General features: G+C 41.1%; 1 protein-coding gene across 3 annotated transcripts in view; it reads left to right on the forward strand.

The window, feature by feature from the left end:
* Positions 1 to 20,231, forward strand: part of MAPRE2 (microtubule associated protein RP/EB family member 2) — a 179,570-nt gene that overhangs the window by 83,442 nt on the left and 75,897 nt on the right. For all 3 annotated transcript variants that reach the window (XM_020887039.2, XM_020887037.2, XM_020887036.2), the window contains one exon: positions 18,717 to 18,844. In XM_020887039.2, coding sequence (XP_020742698.1) covers positions 18,724 to 18,844 — 121 coding nt within the window. In that variant the 5' untranslated portion in view covers positions 18,717 to 18,723. The remainder of the gene's footprint in view (positions 1 to 18,716; positions 18,845 to 20,231) is intronic.

A 20,231-nucleotide genomic window follows, 5' to 3' on the forward strand; every position in this document is an offset into this window, starting at 1 on the left:
GATATTAATTATGTTTATTGTGCTTGTTACTTTATAACAATAGCTAAGACTGAAGTAATGTAAAGTAAACCAGTCTTGGAGATATTGGGTCAACCAGTATAGTATCAGGTCTTTGGTTTAAGTCTGCCCTCTGCCGTGCTCAGGTGTGTCTGACTCTTTGGGACCCCATGGACTGTAGCCCACCAGGCTCTTCTGTCCATGGAATTTTCCAGGAAAGAATACTGGAGTGCGTTGCCATTTCCTGCTCCAGGGGATCTTCCTGACCCAAGTATCGAACCTGTGTCTCCTGCCTTTGCAGGTGATTTCTTTACCATTGAGTTGCCCGGGGAGCCCCCTGCCCCCTGCAAAAGTGATAATTATACTCAATTGCTGATTCAGATTAATTTTTAAAATATGTTTCAGAGTCTCTAAGTTAAATTAATCTTAGGAACCTAGAAACTAGGGTTTGGGACAGAATGGGGAGGCACTTTGCAAATCTCACATTGCCTCATATACAGGTAACTTTTAACACACATTCACTCTGGCACTAATTTCATCTACTTACCGAATGCGTTTAGACTTTCCTGTCTCCAGTAACATCTCTGGTTATTTCGTCAAGTAGTTTATATGGTCTTGTAAGTAATTTCCTTTTCCTTAATTATTTCTGAATGCTCATTAATCAGCTGTTACTTTTCCATTTTTATCCCAGGTTTAACAAAACATTCCAAATTCAGCAGAGACCGTAATCCCACACATTTATTAAACTACAACAGTACGTTAAATTTTGTCCTTTGCTCCTGTGAGTCCTCATAGCATAGTACTGCAGAATCAAAAAAGGAAGCTCCAGTTCAAGAAACTGCTATGCATCCTCTCCTCCCAGACCCAGAGGTCTGACCATATCTGTCCCTCTGGTATTTCTGTACCTGATTCAGTTTGAACATGGCACACTTCTTAGCCACTTTTGACCCACATGCTCAGTGTTTTGTACTTCCTTTTGAGAATTACAGTGTTTTTACACTGATGCTGGCAATGTTTTCACCTTCGACCTGGGTCAAGACAGCAGACAGGAAAGCAAAGAGGTATTGCAAATGAAGTGTGTGTGTGTGTGTGTGTGTGTGTGTGTATGAACTGATTTTTATCAGGGGCTTCTGGGTCTTCTGATGCAAGTCTATCAACCCTTTCTTCATTCCCATAAATAAATGGTAAATGACTTTATTGCCTTAAAAGAAAAAAGAGAGAAAAACCCTCTTCTACTCCCATACAAGGCAGACAGGATTGGTGTCTGGTTGCCCAGACAAGAGTAGCAGGAAACTGGAGCAGGGGGAAGAAGGATGAACTCTGACTCTGGGGTGGAATTGTGAACAAATAAGAGGGAAATCTATTCTCTGGCCTAAATGAATCATTTCACCTGGGAAGGGGAGTTTCGGGAATGATGGCTTGGGGAACTGGTGATGAAATAGTGTTCCTAGTTTTGATGGTATTTTCCCCACTGCTACACCAGTTTGGCTGAACTTTACTAATCTTGGACCAAAATTTCCATTTCCTGTGCTCATGACCTGCAGCCGTCTTGGACGTAATTCACAGGATGTTCTCTGGGGTTGTGGAGTGGGTTTGAGGTAGAAGCTGATCATACCTTGTCAAGCAAAGGTCGTATTTAAGAAACTTAAGGAAAGAATTAAGAGTGGGTGGCATGAAGAAGGCTGGGAGTGTCTGAGTGTCCATCACCCATTTTAGAATGAAATTCACCAGGATGTATTCGAACAGTGGCCTGTACTTCCCTCCTTCTTTGAGGCTTAATTTTATTGGTACTTCACTTCCCATTTCAGAACGTTCTCATGAGTTTAAAAACAAATTTTGCTACAATGTAAATACAGACCTTTGGATAGACACCAATCTCTAGAAGTGAGATACCAAGAGATTTGTCATTTTTGTTTGTTTATAAGAGACTGATTTTTCTAAACACTAGTCAGGACATCCATCTGAAGTCTTTTATTAGTTGCAAAAATTATAAGCAGCAATCATGTATGTGGCCTCTACCCATTTTACCTAAGCTACCACAGAAAGCAAATTGAGAGACCTGAGTCCAAGATGTGCAGTAAGTAGAAATGTAAAAGATGGCGACTCCTAAAGTATTAGCATGCCTTATATGTTACAGCTGGTAGGCTTTTGAGCCAAAAACCATTCCCAACATTAAACTGAGTAAAGCTAGTCACCAAATCTCTCCATGTCAAGCTCTTCTTCAGGGAAACTTACGTTAACAAATCATCTTGGTTAAAGGGAAAATGTACAGTGAGGCCTTGGTAACACTAAAAAAGGAAAAAAATGGTTTTATTCAAGGCCACAATTGTATCTGGGAAAATGGTACTGATGAACCTATTCGCAGGGCCGGAATAGAGATGCAAAGTGGGCTTGTGGACACAGCAGGGGAAGGAAAGGGTGGGATGAACCGGGAGAGTAGCGCTGACGGATGGACACTGCCTCCTCTAAAACAGACAGCTGGGGGGAAGCTGCTGTATCTCCCAGGGAGCTCAGCTCGGAGCCCTGTGATCCCCAGAGGGTGGGGATGGGGGAGTGGTGAGAGAGAGGCTGGGGCGGGGGGGGAATGTGTGTATACTTATAGCTGATTCACGTTGTTGTCAGCAGAAACCAGCACCACATTGTAAAGCAATTAACCTCCAGTTAAAAATATAAATAAAATCAGGAATGGCGGCGGAGAAAGACCACCGTTGTGTTCTCATTTGGAGGTCTGTCGTCTTCTCATTTAACTCTCGTGACATGATAAACCCCGAGAGCAGAAAGGGACTTGGTGGAGGGCAGGAATCCTAGAATCAACCCTCGGCCCAGATCCCGGCTGTTGCGTTAGATAACTGTGACCAGGGGAGTGACTAACCCTCCCTCCCCCGGTCTGTGAACCTTCTCCGCATCATGGTCTGTCTGGGCACAAGCTCTGTCCCTGTCACATAGCGTTGTTGTGAAGACTAAATGAGAAGGTGAGTGTTAGCTGTGGACTCTTGGGACGGAAAGGAGAGCCAAAGAAGTGAGGCATCTGTGCCCAAGTTCACCTAACTGGTCGGGTTCGGTCTGGGGTTGGCAGCCAGTGCCCCTGATCAGGGCTGTCATGAAGCTGAAACATGTATACACAGTGAGTGTGTATTTCATACTGGAGACATGAAGAATGGCATGTTTCTCTGCTGCCTTCTTTCTTTTAGACATCAGACAACGGAGTCCTTTAATCCACTCAACCCTGATTTCTCCTCTGCTGACCATGTCACACAGCACTGGAGACATGTATGAACAATGGTATGATTTCAGGAACCCTGTAACTTTCTCCTCCCCCATGAAATCCTCCTCATGTGCATCCATTCAGGTTTTACTTCCTGTGTACCCACTATGTGTGCTCAGATGGTTAAGAATCTGCCCACAATGCAGGAGAGAACGCGGGTTCAATCCCTGGGTCGGGAAGATCCCCTGGAGAAGGAACTGGCAACCTACTTCAACATTCTTGCCTAGAGAATCCAATGGACAGAGGAGCCTGGTAGGCTATGGTCCATGGGGTCACAAAGAGTTGGACATGACTGAGTGACAAACGCTTTCACTTTCACTTTTCACTCATGTGCCGGGCACTCATTTAGACATAGAAGGCACACAGTAACAAAAAAGATTCTATAAAGAACCTGCCTTCATAGAGCTAACCTTATGGGGGCACAAGGTAGTGGAGAGACAGTAAACCAACAAAAGAATCAGCAGATTGTGTTAGTATGATGGAGGAAAGAAGAGTGTGGTGGAGGGGTCCCTGGAGGAGGCCTCTTCAGAGGGAGGCCAGGGAGGCATCGCTGAGGAGGGGGTATTTGAGCTGACCCTGAGCACGCAATGCAGCCCAGCGTGCCACGTGCTGGGAATGGCTTCTTCTTTCAAGTAAGACCTTGAGCGCAGTTATCCCAAAGGATTAGGGACGACGTGAAGCTGTTGTCCCTCATTTGTTTTTTTATTGGAAGAAGGTTTAGGGGAGTCAGGTGCCTGAGAATAAGTACCTGAGGAGGAGCTAGTACTACCAAGAGCACAAAATAGTTCAGAACCAGGAGGTGGGGGTCACTTCTAACAAAATTTGCCCCACTCCCGACTTTGCTTGGCGTTGGTGGCATGTTCATGTGGTCACCATACATTCTTCTGCTATGTCTTTTTTTAAAAACTATTAATTAATTTTAATTGGAGGCTAATTACTTTACAATATTGTAGTGGTTTTCGCCATACATTGACATGAATCAGCCATGGGTGTACATGTGTCCCCATCCTGAACCCCCCTCCCACCTCCCTCCCCATCCCATCCCCCAGGGTCATCCTAGTGCACCAGCCCTGAGCACCCTGTCTCATGTATCGAACCTGGACTGGTGATCTATTTCACATATGGTAATATACATGTTTCAGTGCTATTCTCTCAAATCATCCCACCCTCGCCTTCTCCCACAGAGTCCAACAGTCTGTTCTTTACATCTTTGACTCTTTGGCTGTCTCGCATGTAGGGTCATCGTTACCATCTTTCTAAATTTCATATATATGCGTTAATATACTGTATTGGTGTTTTTCTTTCTGACTGACTTCACTCTGCTTCTGCTATGTCTTATGCACCCAGTTTTTTGCAGGGGGTGGGGTGGGGGTAAGTGTTAACAGATGAACGTGACCGCCCCTCCCCGTGGTGGCAGCAACTCTGAAAGGTGGACCCAGGGTCGTGCTGGGTGGGCAGGCTGGGGACCTGACTAGAAATGCTTAGGATCATGGGCGAGAGCTAAGGTCAGGGGGAGAGGGAACAGGGCCAAGTAGGGCTGGGAAAGTAAACAGAAGGCATATGGTCAAGACCTAGTGGATGTACCGGGAGCCAAGTTGAGGGGGAGGCGGGGGTCTGGGCACAAGTTGGTGCCCTGCGGAGGCCAGCCAAGCCTGTGGCATGGGAATGAGTTGCAGGTCATGGAAGTTATTTTCAGAGCAGGGACCAAGCCACCCACTGTTTGAAACAGATGGACATTTAGGCAAATGTAATCCCTTATAATCAGTTGCATTTCTGACCATATGAAGAAATATATGCCGTGTGTGTTTAAGGCCTTAGACTTTTGCAGTTACGTTTCACTCATGGCCGTGAACATTATGAATGCCACGAAGAACTTTTTTAAGAATTCCTAAATTTCTTCATTCCTTGGGTCAGAGCCAAGGTTCCACAAGTCATTTCAAGGCCATAGCTGTTGACTCTTAATTATGAATTAAAAAACCCAAAACATGTATATGCTTTTTTTAAAAAAATAAAAATTTTAGTTAGCATGAAGTTTTCACACATTGACTGAATAAATGAACAGGAATGCTTTCTGTCTTTCATCGTTCAGCCTGACCTCAAAGTCTCCATCAAGCTAAATAGTCACCCTGGACTTCAGGGGCTAAGGAGGAGTGGGTTTGGGGTTGTTTTTGTTTTAGTTATTGAAATATGGTTGATTTACAGTGTTGTGTTAGTTTCAGATACACAGCACAGTGCTTCAGTTATGCATATATGTATATGCTATTTTGAAAGTTGCATTTCTGTTTCTTTTTTTTGCAATTACTAGGGGGTAGCCAAGCCTCTTACTGAATAGTACCTGATGGGGTTCACCCAGGTAAAGACAAGGCTTTTAAAATTGAGGTTGATTTTCAAGACTAGTAGAAAATCTCATTTTGCAGATGATTGGAGAAATCTGTGTGTTTTAATCATACCCTAGTTTTTAAAAATTGTCCTTGGAATACTTGGTGATATGGCAGGAAGGAGCTTAATCTCTGTTTTAAAAAGAAACAGTTAGCGGTAAATGGGATGGACACCCTGAAAAAAGAGTATTCTTCTCTGTTCTGTTGTTGCTGAGAGAGATGGCAGTTATTAGCTGGAGTAGGACTTCCGATTGTGTGATGACATGGAGCTTTGTGGCCAGGTGAAAAGCATCATCAAGCAGTGAATGATAATGAAGGGCATGTTAATGATCACAGTGGTAGGGCGTCTAACAGCCTGACATAAAGAGCAGGCTCTTGGACCTTTTGATAAAACTCATGTTTTTGCCAGTGTTTCTCTAAGCAGCTTAGTATTAAAATTCTTTTACAGTGGTTTTCTTCACTAGCTCTAAATTGTACTAAAATATACCAGTTTTTCCTCAAAATTAAGCTATTCACAATTTTTTTAAAAAAAAGCTCTAAATTGTGAATAGCCTAATTTTGAGGAAAAATCAATATATTTCAGTATCTGTGTTTTAATCCAGTCTATGCATCGCATAATTGTGGGCATACCTTGATGTTTCTCCGTCATCCTTGTCTGAAGTCAGCGTTGCCCTCAGGCCTCTCCCCCAGCAAGCTTCCCAGGGAGGCCTGGTGCCTGGGGGAGTTAGTTTTGCATTCTTTGCTTATCCCGTAGAGTCCTGTAAAAATAAAACATCTACATCCACCCATGGTGGCATCAGCGTGTTATTATTACCTGAAGACAACAAAATAAGAAGACAATACACGACCTCTTCAGTTCCCCTCCCAGCCCTGGAATCCACGCAGCCATCAATTATTCCACAAATTAAATGAAAGCCTTAATACCCAATCTTCAATGAAACCCAGTGCAGTTTCCAGAATGCCTCTTGCCTTGTCAAGGCTTGTCTTTCAGAGACCCTCTGTGACCCCAGCCTCCCTCCAGCCTGCTCTCCTTCCCCAGCCAAATACTGCCCCCCTACCCCCACTAACCGCCCCCCCGCCGCCGTGTTCTGGGTCACAACGAAAGAGCAAGTGATGAATCGAGAATTATCTGGAGATACTCTTTCCTTGGTGAAACGTTTAAATCCTTCCCCCCTGATGGTATTGAATCTGGAGAATTAATTATGGGCAGCTCAAAGGCTGGGAAGTTTCTGGTTCAGGGGACACATTTGCAAGTCACTCCCAGTGGATGCCCAGTTCATTGTCTGGGGCAGCCCAGGGATTCCACATCAGCCTTTTGTGAGGAGGGAGCCGGGAAGCAGGCACTCAGGCAGAGTCTAGGTCTGCTGTTACAAGGCTTTTCAGGGCAAAACACATACATTTAAGTGAATTTCTGCTTTGGGACCCAAGCTCTTCAGCCCCCCTGAGGTTGATGAACAGCTTTTGGAGTTTCTTCCTTTGTCTCAGTATTTGATCAGTGGATATAAATATGCACTTCTTTTCTTCGTGTATGATTTCAGCCTACAGTAAGTCCCCTACACACAAAGGAATTCTGAGAGCCCCTTTGTAAGTCCAATTTATTTGAAAGTCCAGAAGAGTTGGCCCAGGTACCTTGATGCAAAGAGCTGACTCATTGGAAAAGACCCTGAAGCTGGGAAAGATTGAGGGCAGGAGAAGAAGGGGGCGACAGAGGATGAGATGGTTGGATGGCTTCACCAAATCAATGGTCATGAGTTTGAGCAAGGTCCGGGAGATGGTGAAGAACAGGGAAGCCTGGTGTGCTGACAAAGAGTCGGACACGACTGGGCGACCGACCGAACAAAACAATAGGTAGACAACAAAGTTAGCTTAGGTACCCAACTAACGCAATTGTCTATGCAGTACTGTACTATAACAGGTTTATAATACTTCTCACATAAATAATAACATAAAAAGCAAACCAACACAAAAAATAAAACATTTTTAATCTTACAGTACCTTGAAAATTGCAGTTGTACCCTCTATATCACTGCTGCTTTTACACTTGCTTCTGGACATCCTGGGCTTGAAACAAAGGTACTGTACCACCGTACTCTATACCACACTGTACTGTAAAGTGATGTGCACACATGACAATGTAAGCCACACGAGAGCTGACTTAGGTGATCGGACATGAGAACACGTGTTCGCATCTTTGAAAGTTCGCAACTTGAAGGTGTGTATGTTGGGAACTTGCTGCATTTTAGAAATATGGCACTTGTAAGGAAGGAAATACTCAATTTTATATCAGCAGTTGTCTCGATCTACTTGTGGGTACGTAGAAGTGTTTGCAAAATGGCTGTTTCTGTTAGGATGATGCCGAGAAGATTCTTAGAAAAAAGCCATGACTGATAAGTGTGTTTGAGATAATGCACCTACCTCCCTTTACCTGGTATGTCGGATTAGGCCAACCTTGACCATCCTAAAAATGTTAACTAGAGAACACCTTGTGGGGTGGGAATTCAGGGTGAGATCTTGACCTTGACCAAGGTCTTAAGTCCAGTAAAGGAAGTGTTCTTGTGACTCGCAGGTACTTTTCCCACCGTGACATATATGGAGACTTCAGAGCCGTTTTTGGTCAGCGTGACTTGGCTTCCTATGAAGCATTGGTACCTTATGACTTAAGAAAACACTTGGGTTGTAGATTATTATATGGACTTCAGAAATCCTTATGTTCCCAAGATCAAAGAAATATTTCCCAGGTGAAAGGAAAATACCATTATTCTTCATTCACCTTTTCCTATCTGTTCTTTGTTTTGTCGGGCTTCCTTGCTGGCTCAGACTGTAAAGAGTGCCTGCAATGCAGGAGACCCAGGTTTGATCTGTGGGCCAGGAAGATCCCCTCGAGAAGGAAATGGCAACCTGCTCTAGTATTCTTGCCTGGAAAATCCCATGGACAGAGAAGCCTGGTGGGCTACAGTTCATGGCGTCGCAAAGAGTCAGACACAACTGAGCGCTTATCACTTTCACTTCCTTTGTTTTGTCCGTGGGTGAAGGGTGGATTGCGTGTGTTGGTCTTAGGCTGGTGGAGGTGGATTACTTCCCCCAGTGATGGAGAAGCATGTTGAAAATACAGATTGTTATGAGAGAGTGAAGAAAGACGGTCATAAATATGAGTATAGTTTTCAGTGCAAATTGTGTGAACGGAGTATATTGCCATGGCAACGGGGAGCTTAGTTTACAGAACATGTTATGTTGAACACGAAGTTTCCAGTTGGGTATAGATTCCCTTAGGGAATGAAATAAAGAAAATAACTTAAGTCAGGGTGGGAGAGGTGGGTGGCTTTTAAAGGTTCAGCTTCAAAACGCATTTGGGATAAATCTCGGGGCTTCCCTGATGGTTCAGTTCGTAAAGAATTTGCCTGCAATGCAGGAGACCGCAGTTCAGTTCCTGGGTCAGGAAGATCTGCTGGTGAAGGGATAGGCTACCCTCTCCAGTATTCTTGGGCTTCCCTTGTGGCTCAGCTGGTAAAGAATCCACCTGCAATGCAGGAGACCTGGGTTTGATTTTTGGGTTGGGAAGATCCCCTAGAAAAGGGAAAGGATATCCACTCCAATATTCTGGGCTGGAGAATTCCATGGACTGTATAGTCCATGGGGTCACAAAGAGTTGGATATGACTGAGCGACTTTCACTTTCAAGCCAAACTGGGCCTTCTTACAGAGCAGCAGACAGAAGTCAACCACTTAAAGAAGGCAGTTCTTCTGCAGATGGTCGTGTCTAAACTTGGGAAGGCTGGCATACTCAGATGGTAGTTGTGAAAAAAAAAAAATCAAAATAGGTTCCACATGCCTCAGTCCCAAAATTAATTTCTCAAGCCCCTCTTCCTACAGCCACACACCCACAGCAGCACTAGAGCCAGAATCTTGAGACACCTGGTCTACTGTGAGCCTTGCTGGAAAAACACCACGTTTTCCTCCAACTGTACACGAGTGGTCTGTTTATAAGTGTGAGGTGCAGAGACAGAATGAGTTATGTAAGAAATAATTCCAGTTTTCGTTAGCTGTGACATTTTATATGTTTGTCACATTTTGAAGAGGCCCTCCTCTGGAATAATTCACAAACCTTGCCCAGTTTGTTCTTGGACAAAACTGTGAACTACTTTGTCATTGGTTTGGGAGCTGATGACTGGTGAGGGGGTAGAATCCATGTTTTGGTTTCCATAGGTCGGGGCTTGCCAAATCTTTATCCAGGCTTTGTTCAGTAGGCAAACTCAAGTCCCACTTAGTCATGTAAAATTCCTTTTGTTTCAGTAAGCAGAAATGCAGTCTCTGATTTGTATGGTTGAGTGACTGCTGCGGAGCATAAACTTAGTGTACTTGTCCCGCCACCACCCCCAAGTGCTGTGTACACAGTGCATGCATGCTCAGTCGCTTCAGCTGTGTCCCGCTCTTGGTGACCCTGTGGACTGTAGCCCGCCAGGCTCCTCTCTCCATTGGATTCTCCATCAAGAATACTGGAGTGGGTTGCCATTTCCTTCTGCAGGGGATCTTCCTGACCTAGGGATCAAACCCGCATCTCATTATGTCTCCTGCATTGGCAGGCGGGTTCTTTACCACTAGTGCCACCTGAGAAGCCCACGCATACAGGGTGAAATGGGGCAAAATCAACACACTGGCCCTCAGGCTGAGGCTGGCCTTTTTCCAAAGTCACATGTGTCAGTGATCACTGTCCATGGACAAGCCAGAAATGTGACTTCACCTGCTGGAAGGGATTTTTATTTTTCTGTGTGTTTTTCTTTCTCTCACTTGCAAAATATATATATATATATATATATATATATATATATATACACACACACATATATATATGTATATATGTATATATATGTGTGTGTGTATATGCACATATATAATATGTATATAATATAGTGTGTACACAATATTATATGTATGTAATATATTAGCTATAACATATAACATTATAGATTATATATATATACACATATATATATATAGTGCCAGTTTCCCAGAAAGGCATTTGGACATTCCCAGAAACAGTATATAAACTATACACTGTGTATAAACTATGTGGTGATTATTGGTTTATTTTCAAGAAGGAGCAGTGGATGCAAATTCATTTTTTAAAAATTTGTTTTATTGAAATATTATTGGTTTACAATGTTGTCTTAATTTCTGCTGTGCAAGTTCATTTTAAAATGACATTTTAATGCCGTATCAAAATGTGTGACCCAGAGACCGACATGCTAGGAAATTGTCTCTTACTTACTACTTTCAGTGCTGTTGTACTTACCAGGTTTTAAACACATAGTGATCTAGTTAAAGCACCAACTGAAAGCCGCAAATTAGAGGACAGGGCTTGGACTTCCTTTTTTACGAGGGTGACACAGAGAGGAATGCTTGTCCTAGAGACCAGATGTCAGGTCATCGAAGAATAAACAGTAATTTCTCTGGAACAGGCATGCTGAAGAGCCAAACAGAATAAACCCTGCACAGTCCATTGGTTCTTTATTCTGTAGCATTCAGTGTTATCTTACCTTTTTAGCCATTTACTTTGCTTGCCTGAGTCTTTGCAAATTACTCGGTAAAATTTTAAAAATTAATATTTTGAATTGTCCTTCAGAAAGACTAGAAGTCCACATTTGTCAGCAAAGAATACGGTTCCTGCCCTGCTCCCCCATAGGATTTTTTTTTTTTTCAAGAGTCAAAATGGGAGCAGGGAACCACTTTAACTATAACATGATAGAAAAATTCCTTTTTTTTTTTTAAATTTTTTTTCCTTTATTATCTATATAACATATCTGATGAATAAGTAGAGACCAGTACTTTCACCTTTATATTGCAATATAGATTGGCATCTAAGAAATTATTATTATATCTTCAGATTTTAGTGGATGTTTACACAGGAGCTAACTCCACTGGCCTTCAGTTTAACCTTTGGAGATATATTAATTCTCATTTGTGAATTGTTGAGTCAGATGAATAATTTCAGCTTAAATGTATTGAAGTTGCACCTGTAGAAAGTTTTCTTTTTCTGAAGGAATTAGGGGGAGAAAAGAGGGACTGGCAGAGCAGAAATAGAATTCTTTTTCTACTTCAGCTGCCTTCCCTGCACAGAGGAAATCTGGACCTCAAGCTCTCCCCTGCAAAATCTAAAGGTGTCACACATTTGGATGGGGAACTAATAGAGGAGGTGAAAGATAACCACAAACTGAAATGAATTTAGAAGTATCTTGGTAAAATATGGAGGAAGATAGATTCTAAGAGTATTCTCATCAGCACAGGGTAAATAGAAAGGAACTATGTTGATTCCACTGGTATTAATTTGAAGTAGGTATATGGTTGTTGTTCAGTTGCTAAGTCGGGTCTGACTCTGCAACCCCATGGACTGCAGTATGCCAGCCTTTCCTGTCCTTCACTATCTCCCTGAGTTTGCTCAAACTCATGTCCATTGAGTTAATGATGCAATCTAACCATCTCATCCTCTGTCGCTCCTGCCTCTTCCTGCCCTCAGTCTTTCCCAGCATCAGGGTCTTTTCCAATGAGTCAGCTCTTTGCATCAGGTGACCAAAGTATTGGAGCCTCAGCTTCAGCATCAGTCCTTCCAGTGAACGATCAGGGTTGGTTGTCTTTAGAATTGACTGGTTTGATCTCCTTACGGTCCAAGTGACTCTCAAGAGTTTTCTCCAGCACCACAGTTTGAAAGCATCCATTCTTCGGTGCTCAGCCTTCTTAATGGTCTAGCTCTCACATCCGTACAAGACCACTGGAAAAACCATAGCTTTGACCGTACGGACCTTCGTCGGCAAAGTGATGCATTGTTGTTGTTTTATTTTAGAAACTGTCAGAAAACATTCCTAACCCTCACTGCTCCGCCCTTCCTCTTGTCTGTCCTCTCTCTCTGTTCGCCCACAGGTCCCTCAACAGATGTATGTTCTTCAGGCTTTCTGGGGGCTGCAGTCGTGTCCGGTGGAGATGGGGATGTGGTTGAGGTTAGAGTGTGAGTCTAGTAAATAATTAACTGAAGTTTTACTAAAGCAAAAATCAGCTGCTATTCTGTTGCTTACCTGGTCATCTTAATGAGCTCCTTGAAGGCAGATAATGCTTTACTTGCTCTTCTGCACCAGATGTCTCAGTATAAAAGAATTGTTGTCCTTTGGTGAATGTTGTCAATAAAGATGCAGAAAAGAGTGTGATTCATTAACAGAACCTGCAGCAAATGACTTGCTTCTCCGTTCTTATGGATTTTTTAAAAGCTATCATAATTCTTCAACCTGTTCTTTTGTTATGCATTTCTATCTATTACGTAATCACAGACCATCTTTACTCACTTACTTGTGGATAATCTTTCTGAAACACAGATCTGATTGTATCTTCCCTGCTTTGCATTTAATTTTGTGTTTAAATCATCTAGAGCAAAAATTTCATCCCAACTTGGCTTTTTGCCCTCTGGCACAATTCTGGGCCTTGGTGCCTCATCCTCCAGTAGTACATTGCCTCTTAAAGCAAAAGATTCTCCCTACTGCCTGCAGGCAAAGCCATTAGAAAAATACATGGACTGCCAAAAATTATGCCGGTAAATGAAAATTATACCAGACACTCCAAAACATTTTAAATTTTGAATAATTTCTACTGAAATTTTATATAATTTACATAGTTAATTTTTAAAATTGACTAGTAATTAAAAGCAAATGGTTTGTATGCTAAATAATAAAGAAAACAATGGAAGTTATTAAGCAAAAAATTAAAAGCATTTTTAATAATGTTGTAGAAAGGCAGTAACTGTGGTCACATTTGTGGGGATGCCAGTGTCTTAAGTTTTTTCACATCTTCAGGGGAAGCAAATTTAGAGATGAGGGTGCTTCTGAGGATGGATGGATGTTTATTTTTATACTTACCAATAAATAAAATTGTCACTTAGCACTTTAAGTAGAAAGCTGATTTTTTGTTGCTTTAGAGTTAATAAGAATTTCAAATACAACTGTTTAATAATATGTAGATTTTTGTGTAAAATCTGTATGTCTATATTTTTCTATTGTATATAGTTGTGCTTAAAAATATTATCTCTAGTATTTGTGACCAAAGGAATAAGGAACTCGGAGAAATGACTGGTTTTAGGTCTAAGGCAGCAAATGTACAAGTTAAGCCTGAAGCTTTTTCTCATACCAGAAAGCAGGGAAGTTAGCAAAGACTACTAGAACCTTGTCAGAAAAAACTCAGAAGTCAGTGATTTAAACTGTGGATCAAATGTTTTAAATCTGTAAGTTCATAATTACACTTCAGAAATAAAAACCTCATTGGTCATGTTTGGAGACTATTAGGAAACTTACCTCTTTGTTGTGAAAATCTGAAGATATAGGGAAAGAATCAGGCATCTATCTTGCCTTTCTTATATAATCAATATCTCAGAGAGGAAATTTCTCTTTGTAGAATTATTCTAGTTAATAAATCAAGAATAAATAGGAGAAAAGAGAGAACCCAAATAAACAAAATGAGAAATGAAAGGGAGAAATAACAACCAATACCACAGAAATATAAAAAGTCACAGTAGAATACTATGAACAGTTATATGTCAACAAATTGGACAAACTAGAGGAAATGAACAAGTTTCTAGAAACATGCAGCTCACCAAAACTCAATCAAGAAGAAATAGATAATTTGAATAGATAGAATTCACTTGAAGTGAAATCAAATCTATAATTACAAAACAAACAAACCAACCTCCCTGCAAACACAAGTCCAGGACTAGGTGTCTTCACTGGGGAATTCTACCAAACATACAAAGAAGAACTTACACCAATCCTTGACAAACTTCTTCCAAGAGATTGAAGAGGAGGGAACATCCCTAAAGCCATTCTGTGAAGCCACCTTCACTCTGATACCAAAACCAGACAAAGATAGTACCGGAAAGGAAAATTACAGGCTAATATCGTGGATGAATACAGATGCAAAAGTCCTCAACAAAGGATCATACACTATGGTCAAGTTGGATTTGCCCCAGGGCCACAATAATGGTAAACATATGCAAAGCAATCAATATGATATATCACATCAACCAAAGAAAACACGAAAACCAAATAATCTTTTCAGTAGATGCAGAAAAAGTATTTGGTAAAATTCAGCATCCATTCATGATAAACACTTTCACTGAAATGAGTATAAAGAGAACAGGTATCAGTATAATAAAAGCTATCAGAAACCCACAGCCGACATAATACTCAACAGTGAAAAGCTGAAACCTTTCCTACTGAATTTTAGAACACAACAAGGATGTCGACACACTTCTATTCAACATAGTATGGGTAGCCCTAGCCACAGCAATTGGATGAGAAAAAGAAAGAAAAGGTATCCAGGTTGGAAGGGTAGCAGTAAACTTGTCATTATGTGCAGATGACATGATACTCTCTATAGAAAACCCTAATGACTCCACACAAAAACTATTAGAACCAATAAACAAATTCAGCAAGGTACAAGATTAACATACAGAAATCTGCTGCATTTTTTACACTAACAATAAAATATCAGAAGGGGAAAGTAAAAACAAACAAACAAACAAAACCTTTTAAAATCACATCAAAGAAAAAACTAAGGAATACACCTGACATAGGAGGTGAAAGAGTTACATGCTAAGAGCTATAAAACATTGATAGAGGAAATGGAAGGTGATTCAAAGAAATGGAAAGATATCACAGGCTCTTGGATTAGAAAAATTGATATCGTTAAAATGACCATACTACTCAAAGCAATCCACAGGTTTAATGCTATCCCTGTCAAATGACCTATGAAATTTTTCACAGAACTGGAATAAATAATCCTAAAACTTATGTGGAACCAGAGAAGACCCAGAATTGCCAAAGCAACCCTGAAGGGAAAGAGCAAAGCTGGAGGCATAACCCTCTCAGACTTCAGACAATACTGCAAAGCTACAGTAATCAAAACAGCATGGCATTGGCATAAAAACAGACATGTGGATCAGTGGAACAGAGGAGAGAGCCCAGAAACAAACCACACACCTGTGGCTAACTAGTGTTCAACAGAGGAGGCAGGAGGACACAATGGGGAAAGACAGTCTCTTCGGCGAGTGGTGTTGGGAAACTGAAACAGCCACATGTGAACCAATGACATTACAACACTCTTACACCGTACACGAAAACAAATTCAAAATGGCTCAAAGACTTAAATATAAGACGTGACACTTTAAAATTCCTAGAAGAGGACATAGGCAAAACATTCTCTGAAATAATATTGCAGCAATACTTAGGTTAGTCTCCCATGGTAGTAGAAATACAAGTTAAAATAAACAGGACCTACTCAGCTTACAAGCTTTTGTATAGCAAAGGAAACTATAAACAATATAACCTACAGAATGGAAGAAAAGATTTGCAAATGATGCAGCCAACAAGAGCTTAATTTCCTAAATATACAGACAGTTCATACAGCTCAATATAAAAAAATAAACAGCCCAATCAAAAAATAGGCAGAAAATCTAAATAGACATTTCTCCAAAAAAAATATATAGCTGACCAGTAGACATATGAAAAAATACTCCACATCGTTAATTATTAGAGAAATATAAGTAAAAACTATGATGAGATATCACTTCATACCAGTCAGAATGGCCATCATCAAAAAAATCTACATGTAATAAATGCTGGAGAGGCTGTAGAGAAAAGGGAACTAACTCTCCTATACTGTTGGTGAGAATGTAAATTGGTATAGTCACTATGGAGAACAGTATGCAGGTTCCTTAAAAAAAAAAAACAAAATAAGGAGTTCTTGGTGGTCCTGTGGTTAGGACCTGCCTCCACTGCAAGGGGCATAGATTTGGATCCCTGGTTGGGGGACTAAGGTCTCACAAGTCACACAACCAAAAAAAAGCAACTCAACTGAAACTATAGTTACCATATGATCCAGCAATACCACTCCAGGGCGTATATACAGGAAAGATGAAAACTCTAATTCAAAAAGGTAACAGGCTCCTCATTGTTCATAGCAGCATTACCTGCAATAGCCAAGACATGGAAGCAACTTAAGTGTCCATGGACAGATGAAAGGGTGAAGAAGGCGTGGTAGACATTATCAGCCATTAATAAAAAATGAAATATTGCCATTTGCAGCAACGTGGATGAACCTAAAGATTGTCACACTAGGTGAAGTGAGTCAAAACAGATAAAGACAAATATTATATCATGTGGAATCTTAAAAAAAAAAATACAAATGAACTTATTTACAAAACAGAAACAGACTCACAGACATAGAAAACAAATTTTTGGTTACCAAAGGAGAAAGTTGGGGGAGAGATAAATCAGAAGTCTGGGATTAATATATACACACTAGAATATAGAAAATAAATAAAGACAAGGACCTATTTTACAGCACAGGAAACTATATTCTATACCTTGCAATAACCTATAATGGAAAAGAATCTGAAAAAGAATATATATATGTATATCTGAGTCACTTTAATGTACACAATATTGTAAATCAACTACTTGAATTTAAAAAAAGAATAAGAGAATATCACTTTGAAGCCTCTAAAGAGTTGGGTTTTGGTGGTGGTGTTTAGTTACTAAGTCATGTTTGACTCTTTTGTGACCCCATGGATTACACAGCCCGCCAGGCCACTCTGTCCATGGGTCCCAGGCAGGAATACTGGAGTGGCTTGCCATTTCCTTCTCCAGTATACACCTGTTAGAATGGCCCAAATCCAAAATACTGACACCACCAAGAGTTGGTGAGGACATGGGGCAATAGGACGTTTTATTCATTGCTGTTGGGAACGCAGGATGGTACAGCCATGTTGTGAGACAGTTTGGCAGTTTCTTATAAAACTGAACACACTCTTACCATATGACCCAGATCAGTCGTGCTGTTTGGTATTTATCCTAATGAATCAAAACTTACAAAAACTTGCACGTGAATATTTATAGTAGCTTTACTCCTATTTGCCAGAACTTGGAGGCCACCAAGATGTCTTTCAGTGTTATACATTCAGACAGTGCAGTATTATTCAGTGCAAAAAAAAGTGAGCTCACAAGTCGTGAAAAGACACAGAGGAACCTTCAATGTGCATTAGTGAAAGAAGCCAGTCTGAAAAGGTTATGTACTGTATGGTTCCAACTGTATGACCTGGGAAAGGTTAAACTATGGAGACAGTAAGAGGGATCAGTGGTTGCCAGAAATGGTAGGCAGGAAGGATGAATCGACAGAGCAGAGAGGATTGTTTTTTTTTTAGGATTCTGTGTGATACTGCAGTGATGGATACATGTCACTGTATGTCACAGCCCAGAGAATATACAACACCAAGAGGGAACCTAATGTAAACTATAGAATTTGGGTGATGAGAGCGCATCAGTGTAGGTTCACTGATTGTAACAAACTTACCAGCTGGTAGGGAGATTGTCAGATGAGGGGGTATATGGGAAAACTCTGTACTTTCCACTCGGTTTTGCTGTGAATCTAAAGCTGCCCTAAACACATTGTTTATTAATTAAAAAATAGGAAACCAATCTTACCAAACTATAGCTATCAAAGTATTTTAAGCAAAACAAACCTTCTCTGTTACTTTTTCTGCAGCCACTGTGTGCCACTCCAGAGAAAAGTTGGGGGAAGTAGTAGGTGTCATGGAATGGTCAGAAGGAGAATATTAAAGTCAGAGATGAAGGGGGGACTCATGCAGTCAGTTCCAAATACTTTCTGTACAATTTTTTCTTTTTCTTTTTTTTGCTTTATCCAAAGTTTTTAGGGATAGAGACTACTGGTGAAGATTTTTTTTTCTAATGAAACATGTATGTATCCTATTTCTGAAGGGAATTTCCTTTTCTCTAAAGCTGATTAAAAAAAAAAATTGTTCCCAACTCATCTTCTAAGTGAGACACTAAATTACATGAGACATTAGGAATCTTAGAGCCTGAACAACATTTGAATCAAATTGAAGGAGATATAAAATGATGATGCATGAACCACATATGAGTTTTAACCATATTAGAATTCTGCCAGAGTTGGATGGATGTCTGTCATCTTTCTGAGTTCATTTTTTTCCTTGTGGGTAAATGAATGTTGTTTGTTTGTTTCTTCTAGTTGGGGAATGGCAGTCAATGTGTATTCTACCTCGATAACCCAAGAGACTATGAGCAGACATGACATCATCGCTTGGGTTAATGACATAGTATCTTTAAACTACACGAAAGTGGAACAGCTTTGTTCAGGTAAGAGAATTCTTTTAAGTATTTACCTAAACATTTACTCATGTGGAATGTGATTTTATAAACCACAGATGACGTATTTGGAATTGGAATATATATATATACATATCAGCTTCAATAGATAATTTAAGGAGAAAACCTCAGGTATAATTAAAGAACATGTGGGGGAAAATGATGATGTTCACCAAAGAGCATTGGGCCACCCCAAAACATGTTACGAGTGATCTCGCCGAAGCTCTGTAACTGGTCTCCCAGCCTTTTCTCTGTCACCCCCCAGTAAGCCACCACACATATCTTCCTAAAATTGCAGATTGGATCCTGCAAAATTAACCGTTCCGGGTACCATGTTGTCCTTCCTACAGGATAAAATTCGCTGTTTATGTGACTGATAAGGTCCTTTCCCTCTGGCTGCTATCCATCTCCCCAGTTTCATGGTCCACATCTCCCTGCCCTGCGCCTCTGCCCCACGATACTCTCTTGTTCCCTAAAGACTCCTTCCCTTTTGCATCGCATGGATTTTTTTCATGCTCCCATTGCCAAGAAGGTCTTTCCCCTTCTCTTCATTTGCAGTAAAATCTCATTCACACTTTAAAATCCAACCCCATTGTCATCCCCTCTGAAGGGTTCCCCAGACCTCCCAGGCTTCGTGGTGTTCCTGGAGCACTGTGCCCGCCACCCTTCCAGAGTAACACCTACCACGCTGTGTTAGATGGCCCCGTTCTTATTCCCCGGAAGGCACCCGGAGCCCTTGAGGGCAGGACTGTGTCTCATTCTTTGTCAAGTGTCTGAGTCGGCACCCTGCCTACTATGAAGTAGGTGTGTAAGGAGTGCATATAGAGCTAAATTTAAAAAAAATATATTTGATTTCAGTGATTAAGTGGGGGCTTGTTAAAGAACATGTCACTAGTGAAGTAATTCATTCTTAGGTTAGAGTATTTAGCAGAGACATAGTCTTCCTTTTGGAATAGGAAGTATTTTCTTCTTATGAACTAATAGGTGAGAGATTTCTTCTCTGCCTCTGACCCAAAATGGTATTCGAGACTAGAAAATATTCCTGAGATGGATTCGTGTGAAATCCCATGAGACATGATCGATAACGGAAGCGTCTTCAGGTGCAGCTGGTGCGGCGGTGCTGGGGCCGCAGCAGGACATCCTGTGAGTCATGTGTAGACAGGTTTCATGCAGGCCCGTCAGCCCCCACCAGTCCAGGCCCACCAAAGAGGACACTCTCACTTCTCTGCATCTAGGCTGGATCAGAATCAACTAGCGGACAAACTTCCCTTCTACTTACACCCCTTTTCCCATCGTCATTTTCTCATGAGCAAGACAGTCAGGTATCCAGAAGCTCGCCTTGCCTGACCCACCTGCTCTGTGTCCAGGCTTCAGGCAT

The sequence above is a fragment of the Odocoileus virginianus genome, chromosome 22 (genome assembly GCF_023699985.2).
Source record: "Odocoileus virginianus isolate 20LAN1187 ecotype Illinois chromosome 22, Ovbor_1.2, whole genome shotgun sequence".
Taxonomy (NCBI): domain Eukaryota; kingdom Metazoa; phylum Chordata; class Mammalia; order Artiodactyla; family Cervidae; genus Odocoileus; species Odocoileus virginianus.